Source organism: Rissa tridactyla, chromosome 1 (assembly GCF_028500815.1).
Source record: "Rissa tridactyla isolate bRisTri1 chromosome 1, bRisTri1.patW.cur.20221130, whole genome shotgun sequence".
Taxonomy (NCBI): Eukaryota; Metazoa; Chordata; class Aves; order Charadriiformes; family Laridae; genus Rissa; species Rissa tridactyla.
The window spans coordinates 187,562,281-187,576,034 of NC_071466.1; the positions used below are offsets into that span (position 1 = coordinate 187,562,281).

Sequence of the window (13,754 nt, forward strand, 5' to 3'; positions counted from 1 at the left end):
AAGTCTATATTTAGGGGAGATTAAAATAGCCAGATAAAACTATCCTTTTCCTTTCCGAACTTCAGTGAGGATTTTGGATGCCAGCTTCAAATTCTGCTGGCATAAAATCTCAGCACAAACTGAAATCTGTTAATACCAATTTTTTTTGTCCAACATAAGACTTCACATCTTTAAGAAATTACTGATGCAAACCGTTGATTGGATAAAAGGAGAATCAAGCATACATGAAAGAAACTGCTTAATTCTGTCTAGCTGATTGCCTCACAGGGGCAGAGAGAAATGCAGGTCACACTGTACCTTTTCAGTTTTTGAGTGACAAAAGTGCTGTTAGCAGTGATCAAACAGACTAGTTGGATCAGTGAATAATCCAACACTCTTGATATATTTCTTACCATTTCTCTTTTAGTTATTATTAAACTACGTCCATGTGTGTATACATACCTATCTATTTTCCCACTTTTCACTCAAGACTAATATGACAGGGCTTTAAATTTAATTTAATTTAATTTAATTTGCCAAAGTGCACACAGGATACAGAGATGAGGTGAGTCTGGGACAGTGGCATTTCTGTGCAGGTGCCCTCCCCAGTTTATTCACGAGAACTCCAGGGGGACTGCCTTTGAGGACAGCAGCCTTTGAAAATCTGTGGGGATTACCGCATAAGCGAACACTGTCTGGCTGCCTGACTAACCACGTCAGCCTTTTTTCGTCTAGAGTGGGCTACGCAATGCTGTCAATGGCTTCCAGGAAGAAAAATCAGCGGGACTGTCAGTATTCCTATGGAAGCAGAGAGGGCAGCTCCTGCTCCTCTGCCCTCCAAAATACTACAACAAAGAATCTGCAGAAGTTCAAACTCCTTGAGTTTTCAGTTCACGGTTTGGTGGTTTTTTTTCTTTTTTTTTTTTTTTCATTTTGGTCTTGGTGGCTTTGGTTTTAATAAAAGAGACAAATAGTTCTCTATTTGAGTGCTCTGTATAAACTCTCAGTTTATTAACGCTAAATGTCATCCTAGAAAGAACCGCACTGCCTGTGAATCTCTGATCATTGCTTGCACTTTGATTTGCAAATAAACATAACCAAAGGTTGGGCAAAGCAATAAGGTTTAGAAAAACTGCATAAACTTAGAATTCTCATAAGCATATTATTACTTCAATAACAAACGATTACAAATTCTTAATAGTCTTAGTACTCATTAATTCCTATGTCAGCACTTTAATTAAAATACTTTATTATATTTATTAATGGTGTGCCCATATACTTGCTTTAATATTTTTCCGTATGGGAGCTCACTCTTAAAATCTAAATGATGAAAAACAGATGGGAAAAATGTTAACATCGTTTAAAAATCAACAACCCATAGATACAGTATTGCATCTTGTTGGTTCAGAAGCTCTCCTGAAGCAAGGTTTTATGCAGTTGGTGATGAAGCTTTCCATACCTCAGAAGAAGCCTAAGTTCTTGGTGGTAAAAGAAGAGCTTACGAAGCAAATAAAGAGCATGGGCATCAGCAAATCCTGTCCACAAATTAGATACGAATGCACTGTATGTTTTCATTCAAAAACCTCATCTTGGGTAAGTTTAAAAATGCCTTCCTCAACTCAGAGAAAACTGAATCACAGACTGGAAATAGTGATAGCAGTACTGAGGGATGTTCCAAGGGTATCTGTGGTTCACCACTCAGTTATTTACCAAGTTTTAAGCAGACTTCCATCATATAAGCCCTATATTTATGCTTTAATAGTGATGTCAAAAATAGCATTGTATGACCTATTTCTGAGATTCACTGTTCTCTTTTGACTATCATCACCTTTGCCAGTGCACTAGATTACTGAAAGCCATCAGAAAGTGCCCCTGTGTGATCAAACATCATTTACAGAATCTAGTCTTTTGACTGAAAGCAGTATCCACTTCTGTTGTGACCTCAGAGACAATACAGGAACTTATGTCAGTATGAAGCTAACGAGCCCTTTGTATTAATAAAACTAATTTGGCAGAAATAGAAGAACCTGGCAAGCAGAGACAGAGTTTGTTTTTTTTTTTTAATTCAGGTTCAAAAATCAGACAACTGAGCTTCAGAGGTGTTTAATACACAGTGGTGATGAGATCTGCTTTTCCAAAGCTAGCAATAATTTAAAACATATTTTTCTATTACCTGTACCTGAGATTATTAACTTTAAGTGAGTTCAAGTAACTTGTTTTGTTCCTGCAAGCAGAGGATCTGCTATGTGGTAGATACCAATAGAACAGATAATCCAACAGCCGTTGATGAATGGTAATGTAAATGTGATTATAGTTGCTTTCCTGATACTGAGATCAGAGATGACATGGGGACAACACCAGTGCAGCTCTGTCTCAATCCTATTCACGGGAGAGCTTATCTCACTTGGGTTTTAAGCCATGGCTGGCATGAAAGTTATGGCTAAATAAAAAACCCAGCAGGATAATGATGACAGAGTCATTCCCACTAAAGAATCTCTTCCTTCAGTGAACTATATTTATATGTAAAGGAAGTACAGTGCTAATTCTACCCCTGAAATGTGGACTGGGAAATATTTCCAACAAATATATTATTCTTCCCCACTCAGCATACCACTGAGAATTCCTGAGGACACTGTGCTTTGTACCACCGTCCCTGTGGTAATATGCCCTGTTGTGTCATTTCCAACAGCAGAAAAAGCCTAGATACATGTTCACTTATACTCATGGCTCACAACTTTACAGCTGATTATGAAAACTCACAATACACTATTGCAAACTGCATTTCTCTGAGTAGTGCTGACACCTGGCTGCTCCTGCTACCTAACTAGGGATTGTACATGGATTTTGGTAGTTACTGAAGTCTCACAAGCACATAAAGTTATAGTCAACTGATTTTGCAGTGTATTTTTTTAATTCTAGCACAGAAATTGGCATATCTTCATTCTCTAAACAGACTACATTTCTTTGTGCTGGAAATAGCACTGCGGATTAATAATAGGTTTCCTCAAAGGCTTCTGTCAGAGCTAACTGCTCGTTGGCTTCACCCTCAGCATTGCATCTTCTGCTTTCCTTCCCCTCCTTGTCCTTAACCACTGACTCCATCCATCTCATTCCATGCTCACTACATTGCTATTAGGCCCTAGCCTCTAAATTTTACCCCAAACCTAACCAAAACATGTGTCTTCCAACTAAATCATGTCTAAAGCACCTCCTTAATACATCAAGGCACTGAAAGTAATGTATTGAGACAGTGCCTTTGGACAGTACTGTGACTCTTTTCAGAAAAAGCAGTAGCTCAGCTGATTTGGTTGGCCATGCTTCATGAACAATCACTTGCCCCCTCAATATAATCAACATACTGTACCAAATGAGCTCACTATGATGCTGTCTCCCACGTTTTGTTCCAATCCATATGTAGCCTCTTCTTCCCCATTCAAACACAGCTTCTTCTTGCTTGTCAGGGAGTAACTGAGCTTTCCTATCTAAACATTTTTCTCTAATTCTTCAGTTCCCCTGAAGTTGCCATTGTTTTCCTGTCATATAGCTGTAGCTAGACTCCACACTCTGCAAGGAGGATTACTAGGGGAAGCAGTGAAGAAAAAATAAAATTCAAATCTTTGTATCTTTTGTACTGCAGAAAACTGTGGAAAGTTCAAGGAGAGATTTATACAATAAAACTGTCTAGTCAGTAATATGTTGAAGGAGGAGCATGCAGTAAAACATCTTTGTCTACCGTGTCCAGCCAAGGAACTGCAATTTATAATAATTTACAAAAAACAAGCAGGTATTAAGCTATACTCCTCTAATAGGATTTTTATAATTCAACTTATTCTCTGTGGTTTACAAAACAAGCTGTTTTGGAGAATTTTCCCTTTTCGCACATGCTGTCTCCAATCTAGAATTCATCTCACCTATTTTAGACATCTGTAGCATCGCTCCGGGTATCTGAACTAACCACTTTTTACAGTCAAAGTGAAGAAACAGACCCTTCCACGTGTGATCTACTTTATTTTAAAGTAACTGTCTGGCCACACATCCCAATTTTCTGGACTTTAAGGTGAATAATATTTTCATAAGGAAATAAGAGCCTTTGAGCATACAATGAAGTTCCACACTATTGAAGGTTAACTGTATGATGGTTGCAGGGACACCAGAATAATTATACACAGAGAAACTGGATTCAGAAGTTACTTCAAAGCTGAAGAGAGCCTGAGCTATGAGCCCTGCAAGTTCTGTGCTGAACATGCTTGGTTGCCTTTGTGCCATGTCCCCAAACCTATAAACACTGGAAAGCACACTGTGGATTCAGCAGGTCCTTAATTCCTGCTCAGTAGCAGTCATGACACTGAGGTGTGTCAACACCACCTTGAACAATGCTCCTCATTCTTGTGAGAGCTTTTTAGTTGGGTGCAATGCTATGCAATGTCCAACATCAGTAAAGACACCCTTCTTGTCCTGTGAACTCCCTGGGAAAGATTTCCTATCAAATTATGTAAAAAAGCTGTTGGTAACATAAAAAAATTCCTAAATGTTAAAATGAAATGATTTGCCAATTCTGAGAGAGTTAAAATTCCTATTTTGATGGAAATTGGAAAGAACAAAGCATAATGAAGTATTCTGTAAGTGGCTGGCTGAAGTCTTGCAATCGCCAGCCCTTTTTCTGGTTGGGGACTTCAACCTGCCGGGTATCTGCTGGAAATACAACGCAGCAGAGAGCAGGCAGGCTAGGAGGTTCCTCGAGTGCATGGAGGATAACTTCCTGACACAACTGGTAGGTGAGCCTACCAGGGGAGGTGCCTTGCTAGACCCACTGTTCACAAACAGTGAAGGACTAGTGGGAGATGTGGTGGTCGGAGGTTGTCTTGGGTTTAGTGATCATGAAATGGTCAAGTTTTCAATTCGTAGTGATGTTGGGGGGGGGAGGTAGCAAAACCTCCACCTTGGACTTCTGGAGGGCGGACTTTAGCCTGTTCAGAACACTGGTTGAGAGAGTCCCTTGGGAGACAGTCCTGAAGGGCAAAGGGGTCCAGGAAGGCTGGACGCTCTTCAGGAAGGAAATCTTAAAGGCCCAGGAGCAGGCTGTCCCCAAGTGTCGCAAGTCTAAAGGGCGAGGAAAATGGCCAGTCTGGATGAACAAGGAACTTCTGATGGGACCTGAGAATAAAAGGAGGGTTTAGCACCTTTGGAAGGAGGGACAGGCAACTCAGGAGTACAGAGATCTCGTTAGGTCATACAGAGAGAAAATTAGGAAGGCAAAAGCCCATCTGGAGCTCAACTTGGCCACTAACATTAAGGACAACAAAAAAAGCTTTTATAAATACATCAACAAAAAGAGAGCCAGGGAGAATCTCCATCCCTTACTGGATGTGGGGGGGAAAGTTGCAACCACGGACAAGAAGAAGGCTGAGATACTTAATGCCTTCTTTGCCTCCATCTTCAATAGTCAGACCAGCTATCCCCAGGGTGTTCAGCCTCCTGAGTTGGAAGGTAAGGATGGAGAGCGGAACAACCCACCCATAATCCAGGAGGAAGTAGTCAATGATCTGCTTCTGCACCTAGACGCACATAAGTCTATGCGGCTGGATGGGATTCACCCAAGAGTACTCAAGGAGCTGGTGGGAGAGCTCACCAAGCCGCTTTCCATCATTTATCAACAATCCTGGTCAACAGGGGTAGCACCAGATGACTGGAGGGTGGCTAATGTGACGCCCATCTACAAGAAGGGTTGGAAGGAGGATCTAGGGAACTACAGGCCTGTCAGCCTGACCTCGGTACCAGGAAAAATCATGGAGAGGATCATCTTGAGTGAGCTCTCACGGCAAGTGCAGGGCGGCCAAGGGATCAGGGCCAACCAGCATGGGTTTAGGAAGGGGAGGTCCTGCTTAACCAACCTGATCTCTTTCTAGGACCATGTGACCCGCCTTCTGGATGCGGGGAAGGCTGTGGACGTTGTCTATCTGGACTTTGGTAAGGCCTTTGACACTGTCCCCCACAGCATTCTCCTGGAGAAGCTGGCGAATCATGGCATAGACAAGTGTACTCTTCACTGGGTAAAAAACTGGCTGGCTGGCCATGCCCAGAGAGTTGTGATTAATGGGGTGAAATCCTCTTGGTGGCCGGTCACCAGTGGTGTCCCTCAGGGCTCAGTTTTGGGGCCAATTTTGTTTAATATCTTTATCAATGATCTGGATGAGGGGATTGAGTGCACCCTCAGTAAGTTTGCAGACGACACCAAACTGGGTGGCAGTGTTGATATGCTTGAGGGTAGGAAGCCTATGCAGAGGGACCTGGACAGGCTGGATCGATGGGCCAAGGCCAACTGTATGAGGTTTAATAAGGCCAAGTGTCTGGTCCTGTGTTTCGGTCACAACAACCCCAAGCAACGCTACAGGCTTGGGGAGGAGTGGCTGGAAAGCTGCCCAGCAGAAAAGAACCTGGGGGTGCTGGTGGACGGCCAGCTTAACATGAGCCAGCAGTGTGCCCAGGTGGCCAAGAAGGCCAACAGCATTCTGGCTTGTATCAGGAATAGCGTGGCCAGCAGGAGCAGGGAAGTGATGGTGCCTCTGTACTTGGCCCTGGTGAGGCCTCACCTCGAGTACTGTGCTCAGCTCTGAGCCCCTCTGTACAAGAAGGACATTGAAGTGCTGGAGCGTGTCCAGAGGAGAGCTACCAGGCTGGTGAGGTGTCTGGAGACCAGGTCATATGAGGAGAGGCTGAGGGAGCTGGGCATGTTTAGCTTGGAGAAGAGGAGGCTGAGGGGAGACCTCATTGCCCTCTACAACTACCTGAAAGGAGGTTGGAGGGAGGTGGGTGTTGGCCTCTTCTCCCAGGTGAATAATGACAGGACCAGAGGAAATGGTCTGAAGTTGCAGCAGGGGAGGTTTACATTAGATATTAAGACAAATTACTTTACTGAAAGAGTGGTCAGGCACTGGAACAGCCTGCCCAGGGAAGTGGTTGAGTCACCATCCCTCAAGATATTTAAGAAACATCTAAATTTGGCACTTCAGGGCACACTCTAGTGACAGAGATTGTAGGGGGGTTTTTTTGTGTGTGTCTGGTTGGACTCGATGATCTCAAAGGTCCCTTCTAACCATGAGGATTTTATGATTCTGTGATAATATTCCATGATACACTTTGTAAAAATGACCTCATTCTTGCTGGTACCAAGCTTTGGTCCAATACCTTAACTCCTTATTTCAAATACAGGAGCTTCTGCTTGTGGTGAAAGGTGCTGATATTCCATCAGACAAGTCACTGTGCACCAGCATATAAATGTATTAGCTGAGCAAAATGCTGATGCCATCTGCTTTCAGCACTCAATACCATCTTTGATACACTTCATTTGCCTATATTTGTTTACACAACTATATTAAATCATCACAGAATCACACACAAGTTTCTGACTTGAATAAGTTAAATTATGGAGTTCGTCTTCCTTATTATTCAAACAAATGGACTAGCGTTGCTCCAAAAGTACAAAATAATAGTTACACACCTTCACATATTAAAGAGAATTTTTTGTAATAAACTTAAAATAATATACTTACTTGGTGTATATTTTTTAAATATATATTAAAAGTAAACTTTTCAATCTTTAAACATATATGAAAAAAGCAGATCCATAAATAACAAATGACCAAACGTTAGAGTTTCCCAGATTACTTGAAGTGCTATATCTCTATGGGACTCAAAAGGATGTGTTAATTTTTAGTTTCTCAATCAAATAATCAGAGGAACAACGATGCACAAAGTCAAAAGCAATCAAAGCAATCAATTTAATGGTAAGATTTCAAAGACTCCATTTGACTTTTTGAAAGTTAACCAATTAATATATATATTTTTCTCATTTCAAATATCACTGTCATAGGAAATCAAAACAGCACTGACAAATGTTCTTGTGATAAACGAGTTTTAGTACTAATGTAATGCAAATTAGTTTTGCCTTCAGCAAATGATGGAGATACCAAAGCTTCCATTTAAAGAAAGAAGACTTATGCAGGTATTTCCATGAATTTCATTAGCATGCCATTATGTGTATGTGACAACAATATTAGTATTATTTTGAGAACTGAAATACGTGGCTGTATCAAGTTTCAGCATGCTGATCTGCATTGTCACATAAATTAATAGTGATATTATCATGAAGACAGATGAGGATCCTTCGTCAGCGGGAAATCATAGCACAGAGAGCACACATCACATACCCAGTGATTTTAATATTCATGACAGAATATTTTTTTCTTTTATGATTGTGAAGGGTTGGCTGGCAGCATGGGACTCCACTGCTTAAAGCCCAGCAGTGAGGGCTGCTGCTGTCAAACGTGCAACAGCTCATCCCTTTGCATCCGAGAAAGCCTGAGCAAACCCGCCACCCAGTGACTTGAGCTGAGAACTGCCAGAGATGGAAGCGGCAGGCAGGAGAAAATGCCTTTGCTCACACAGGAAGGAAAAAACCCCTTAATGTAAGAATACGGTAATATATGAACGGAACAGAAATACTGGAAGTGCGTATTCCTCTGAATTACATCCAATATAAACCTTTGTATTGGATTAGTTGAATTTGTTAAAAATTCTGCATTTGTTATTACTTAAACTCTGATTAGTCAAATAACTACAATTTGCAATTCCAGACTTCAAACGCAATTCTACGGTCCTCTCTGTCCTGACTGATGAAGACTGAGCTGCCTGTAGAAGAGGAACAGAGATTATCTGCACTTTCTTTGCATTTGAAATCCCAGAAATAAGGCTTAGGAATGCAAACAAGAAGCTGCCCCTGCTAAAATAATTTCTACCAGTACTGATCAGGCACAGAACACAACAAACCAACAAATCTCCTTCAGGAAGATGGAGTTACAAACTGATAAATACAGCAATTGATGTTTGGATCTAGCCTACTTTTAACTGAATGAAGAGTTAGTCACTCTTCAGTTACTTTTGCATCCTATGGAGCATCCATCTCTACAATCTATTGAAATAGGAAATCTTCCGGCACAAGATTCAACACCACGTGAATCAACCACCTCTTTTTCTCTCTCTCTGCAGACCACAGAAGATCTGTAGAGACCACGCTAGCCTAGAAAAGCCAGGCTAATTTGTTTTTAAAATCAAATACTTCAATAAAGTGTCTAAAATATTGCAGAGTTAATCAGAATTTTGGGAATAAGAGATCCAGGACCACTGGCTATCTGGAATATGAAACAGGTCTCTGGGAACCTAAATATTAAGTCAGTCTTCACAGAGGATTACACCTTACACACTTCCTGAGGCCCTTATTTGGCTCCAGATTGGTTCACTTGAAGTGCTTTGCTAGAAAGTGCCCTAAAATTGGGATTACATTTCAGAATTAACTTCCCCTAAAAGAAAAAAAAAAAATCCAATTTCCCTCTTTTTTTCATTATTAAGAGGAAAACCCAAAGTGTACGTCAATGATACAAAAACTTTTGTTCAACATATTACAAACATACGGAGATAGTTCAGGTTCCTTTCTCGTGCATTACACTGTCTTGCATTATGAAGTTCTCTGCCTAAGGCATTTTTACCTTCCTTCCACACCAAAATCACTGATTCATCAACACTTTCAGCCTGATTTTCTGTTTCATGGAAGACAATTTCTTTGTGTGACTTCTGTCAGGTAGCAACCAACTAAATAAAATTTGACAAAAAGAGAGTGGGTTTATTTACTCTTTTACAAGGAATACATTTAATAGGGTGTTACCTCTTACGCTCTTATTTTGACTGACACTCAAGATTCCTTCCAGCCTTTATTTAAGGACAAACTAATCCCATTAGGAGGTAATTCAAGCTTTTTCAAGGTACTCCTATGCACTGATCAGCACTGAAGTGTGAATATAGACCTATCAAAACCATGGCTTAATAGCCACATGCAGGAAATGCTGTGAATGATGCTTGTGTACTAGTGTAGATCTACGTATTTTGTAATTTCTGAGGCAACGCAAAATACACTGCAAACTGCTTAGTAACCTGCTACTAAGTTTGGACATAGGTTTGAACATTTGGGAGGTTTACTGCAGAAAGGGCTTTATGTCTTTGGGTTTCATTGTTTTTCAGCTGATCTTAACATACTTCTACTGGCTTGCTGGACAAGGACTTGTTCTCTCACTGAAAAAGAGCAGCGTGACTTCTTAGGAACGTCCACAACTCAGCAAATGAGCAGGCTGAGGCAACTCTGAATCCTCAAAGGACTGGTTTGCTCCAAATCAGACTTGAATAGTCTCATGGAGATAAACAGACATTGAAAAAGAAAGAGAGAAAAAGAATCTCATGGTCCACGGAAAATCAAATAATATTGCCAGCGTAGGAGAAAGACTCTGCAGGAGACACTGTTATATGGTACATTGTTTTGAACATGGAGCTGAAACTGAACATGTCCCCTGGCATTCCTGGACGCTACAGGCACCACTAGCAACCTTTCCTCTCCACATCCACAGTTCTTCTTGGGAGCACAAAACAAGGTAGCTAAATTTGAGGATTTTTGTATCATTTAAACCCAGAACAACAGAATAAATACATACACGTGTGGGCAACCACTCTGAGGTTGTTGTTGAATATTAGGTAAATTAGGATGTGATCAGACACAACCAGAAGGGATTTCTATTTGAGATATTTATTTTGAATAAGGCTGATAGAAGACTGGAAAAAGATAACCATACATGCAAACATGAAAGATCTATGATTCCTCTTCCTATGTGCCAAAATGAGTGTCTTTGTATTAACTTGTTTAGCCTTCACACAAACTCTTCTTACTCAGTGTTTACAGACTGTTTGACTCCTACCCACCATCTGGCCCAGTCTTGTGCCAAATTCCACAAATGTTGATGAGAAAAACATGGGTAAGTAAAAGTGAATGCATACGCACACTTTTTCGAGATAATTTGCACCCTGTTTACGATCAGGTTACCTACTTACCAGCTATATTCACTATTAACCAGAGTGGGATTTAATCAAAATACTTACGTCAATTTAGATATCTGATTCCAGGTATCTACCTGCAAGTGTCTACATGTCTGTAAGGTGTCTAAATTGTAATTTTATTTTATGTTCTTAGTCTACTGCATTTCTCTAGACCTGAACCAACACAATAGAAAAAGTAAAACAGAAAAGACAGCTATCCACAATAAAGAAAACTAGGTTTTCATATATTAAATAAGGATCTATAGTATCTTACCATAACATTCCTTTCATAATGTTCGTGCTCTTTCTCAAAATCTATTACAAAGCCATTTAGAGACCAAATAAATGTCAGGTCTAATGTGGGATCATGGGATGCAATGCATTGCATGGTAGCATTCTCTCCAACGGTGACATCAACATTCAACGGAGCTAAAGTAATCCTTGTAGCTTCTGTGAAGTTAACAGCAAACATGGAAAATTCCAATAAATAAATGTTTATCCAAATGTAAGCCCTGCTCCATAAGTGTTTGATTATACATTAAACTGCTCCCTCAAACTCTAGTTTACATGTTATTCATGCAGCAACATTTCAAAGGACCAAACTAAAGAGAACAAAGGAAAACATTTGCAACTGAAATGCCTAATTTCTATTTAGCTGTCCTTTGAAAATGGCTATGTTTCAGTCTCTGAATCACATTACTGACTACATAAAGCTATTTTTATTCATTGACTATATCTCAGGTAGAAAGAAGACAGATGACGAATCTTAGGTGACTTGTGTTGCATTTCTTGTTTTAATTATAATATTTTTTAAGTTTTAAAATCCGTCTCTTTAAAAATTGAAAGTTCTACTCAGTTGTCAGGCTGAGTCAGATTTCCATTAGAGCATTGCAAGGACTGAGATCTTAATTTATCTACTGAGAATCAATATAATGGATGCATAACGAACTATGGAAATCGCTACATCTGGCAAGGAAGAGAAAATAATACAAAAAAGTGAAGAAACCTGTCTATCCCCCAGCAATGCCTCTTGTTATTACAGAAACACAGAAAGGCAGAGCTCTCATGATACTTGCCAGAGATCTTGGTACATGCATCAAACTCATGTGGCAAATTAGCAATACTGTTCTGGCAAGGATTCACTGGATCACTGAGACTTGTTCCTTTTCTTTAAAATATTATCATAAAACAAAGAGCCACAGAACATCTTCCTTGTGCCATGATATATAATATCCTTCCCACCAATATGAGCGTGGGAGTAGGGTACCAAGACCAGGAAGACAATAGCCCTAAGAAAACAGCTATTGCTATTAGTGAAGACCTAGGTTTAAGGATGCTCCAAGGAGCACATTACACCCCACCATAAACAGAACAGCAAAAAGTACCTCAATAAAGCCAGCATTTCTTATCTGTCTGCCTTGGAGAGAAACCTTCCCCTGGATCCTACTCTACTAACCTTAAACCTGCTTAATGCTGAGACTATGAGAATGGCACAACTACTGGCTTTTGCAGAATGGAGTATCTCATAGTGCATTGGAACAACCTGTTAACATCTGATATTTAAAGTCCTAGCTATAGGCACAGGCTTAGGATAACTGCTCCATTCTAGTGTTGTGCCTGTACGTGCAGCATTTGTTCTGCCATCAGTGACTTTCTAAATGTTTACACAAAGTACTCTACCAGTTTAAGAAGTTTCTGAAAGAGAGGTCCACTGGCAGTGAACAAACAGCATGTGGGAAAAAAACATCAGACTTTGCAGTGCCTGTCAGCTTCAGATTTAACTTTTTAATTTCCTGTAGTCACACACAATGTCTGAGAAGTTTTATAGGCCACACAATGTGCTTGGGAATACCATTTTCAAAGCATTCTTCATCAACCCTCATCTTTGTCCACAATGTGAAAATAATTTTGAACTGTCATGTGACTCTTCTGTTTCCTCTGTGATGCATGGGAGACGTCTTAGTCTTTTGGTTTTCCTTTTTAGATGAATCAGAACAGAATTCTCCAAAATTTTAAATTCTTTATACCTAGTTTATAAGGCTTATAAACATATTAATTCACTGTGTGGATTAGTATGCAAATATTCTTCCTGATTTTAGAAGTTATGATACAACTATTAAGGGGCTGGATATTTATTTACATAACCTTTCAAAATAATGAAATGCCTTAGGGTAATACTAAGACATATAAAGCTGCAGAAGATGATAAAAAGTAACTGCAAACATTAAACAAACCTGATTAAGCAAACTAAAGTCTTACAACTCATTTGGTACAATAAACTTGGTATAAATCAGCCAGAAAAATGTTTTCACATGATCTGATGCTCCAGATTAATTCTTACATTAGTACATCAATATTGTGGCATCAGCTGTCACATCTAGCATGATTTCTGGAACAGATATTAAAAAAAGTATTTAATAAATGACTCTCCTACTATCAGTGATACTTGATAGACGTAGCTGTTCATGAATGTCATCTTTCTTGTCTGTATTCTACAGCTATTTATTTATTTGACACCATATTTAAAATACGCATTTAAGGATATCAGTACTCAATCAGTACATACGAATACCCATAAAGGAAGGGAATTTAGTAGTGCAATCATATGGCTATACACCACCATCTCACAAATGCAATGCATGTTTCCTTAGCTGCAGTGCTTTCTCAAACTTGCTTACCCCACCAGAAAAAAAAAAAAAAAAGAAAAGAAAAACTAAGGAAGGTCAGTAAAAGTCCCATTTCTCTGTTTAAGTCATGGCCCCAGAATCACATCCCTGAGCACTATGCTACCAAATTGAACGAATGCATTAAAATGTGTCAATTTAATGTATCAAGAGTTAATAATCTCTTACAGAAAAATC

General features: G+C 39.7%; 1 protein-coding gene across 1 annotated transcript in view; it reads right to left on the reverse strand.

Moving 5' to 3' along the window:
* CNTN1 (contactin 1) overlaps positions 1-13,754 on the reverse strand; it is a 259,953-nt gene that overhangs the window by 52,658 nt on the left and 193,541 nt on the right. Inside the window, exon 14 of the mRNA XM_054188409.1 lies at positions 11,168-11,343. Within this exon, the coding sequence (XP_054044384.1) occupies positions 11,168-11,343 (176 nt within the window). The remainder of the gene's footprint in view (positions 1-11,167; positions 11,344-13,754) is intronic.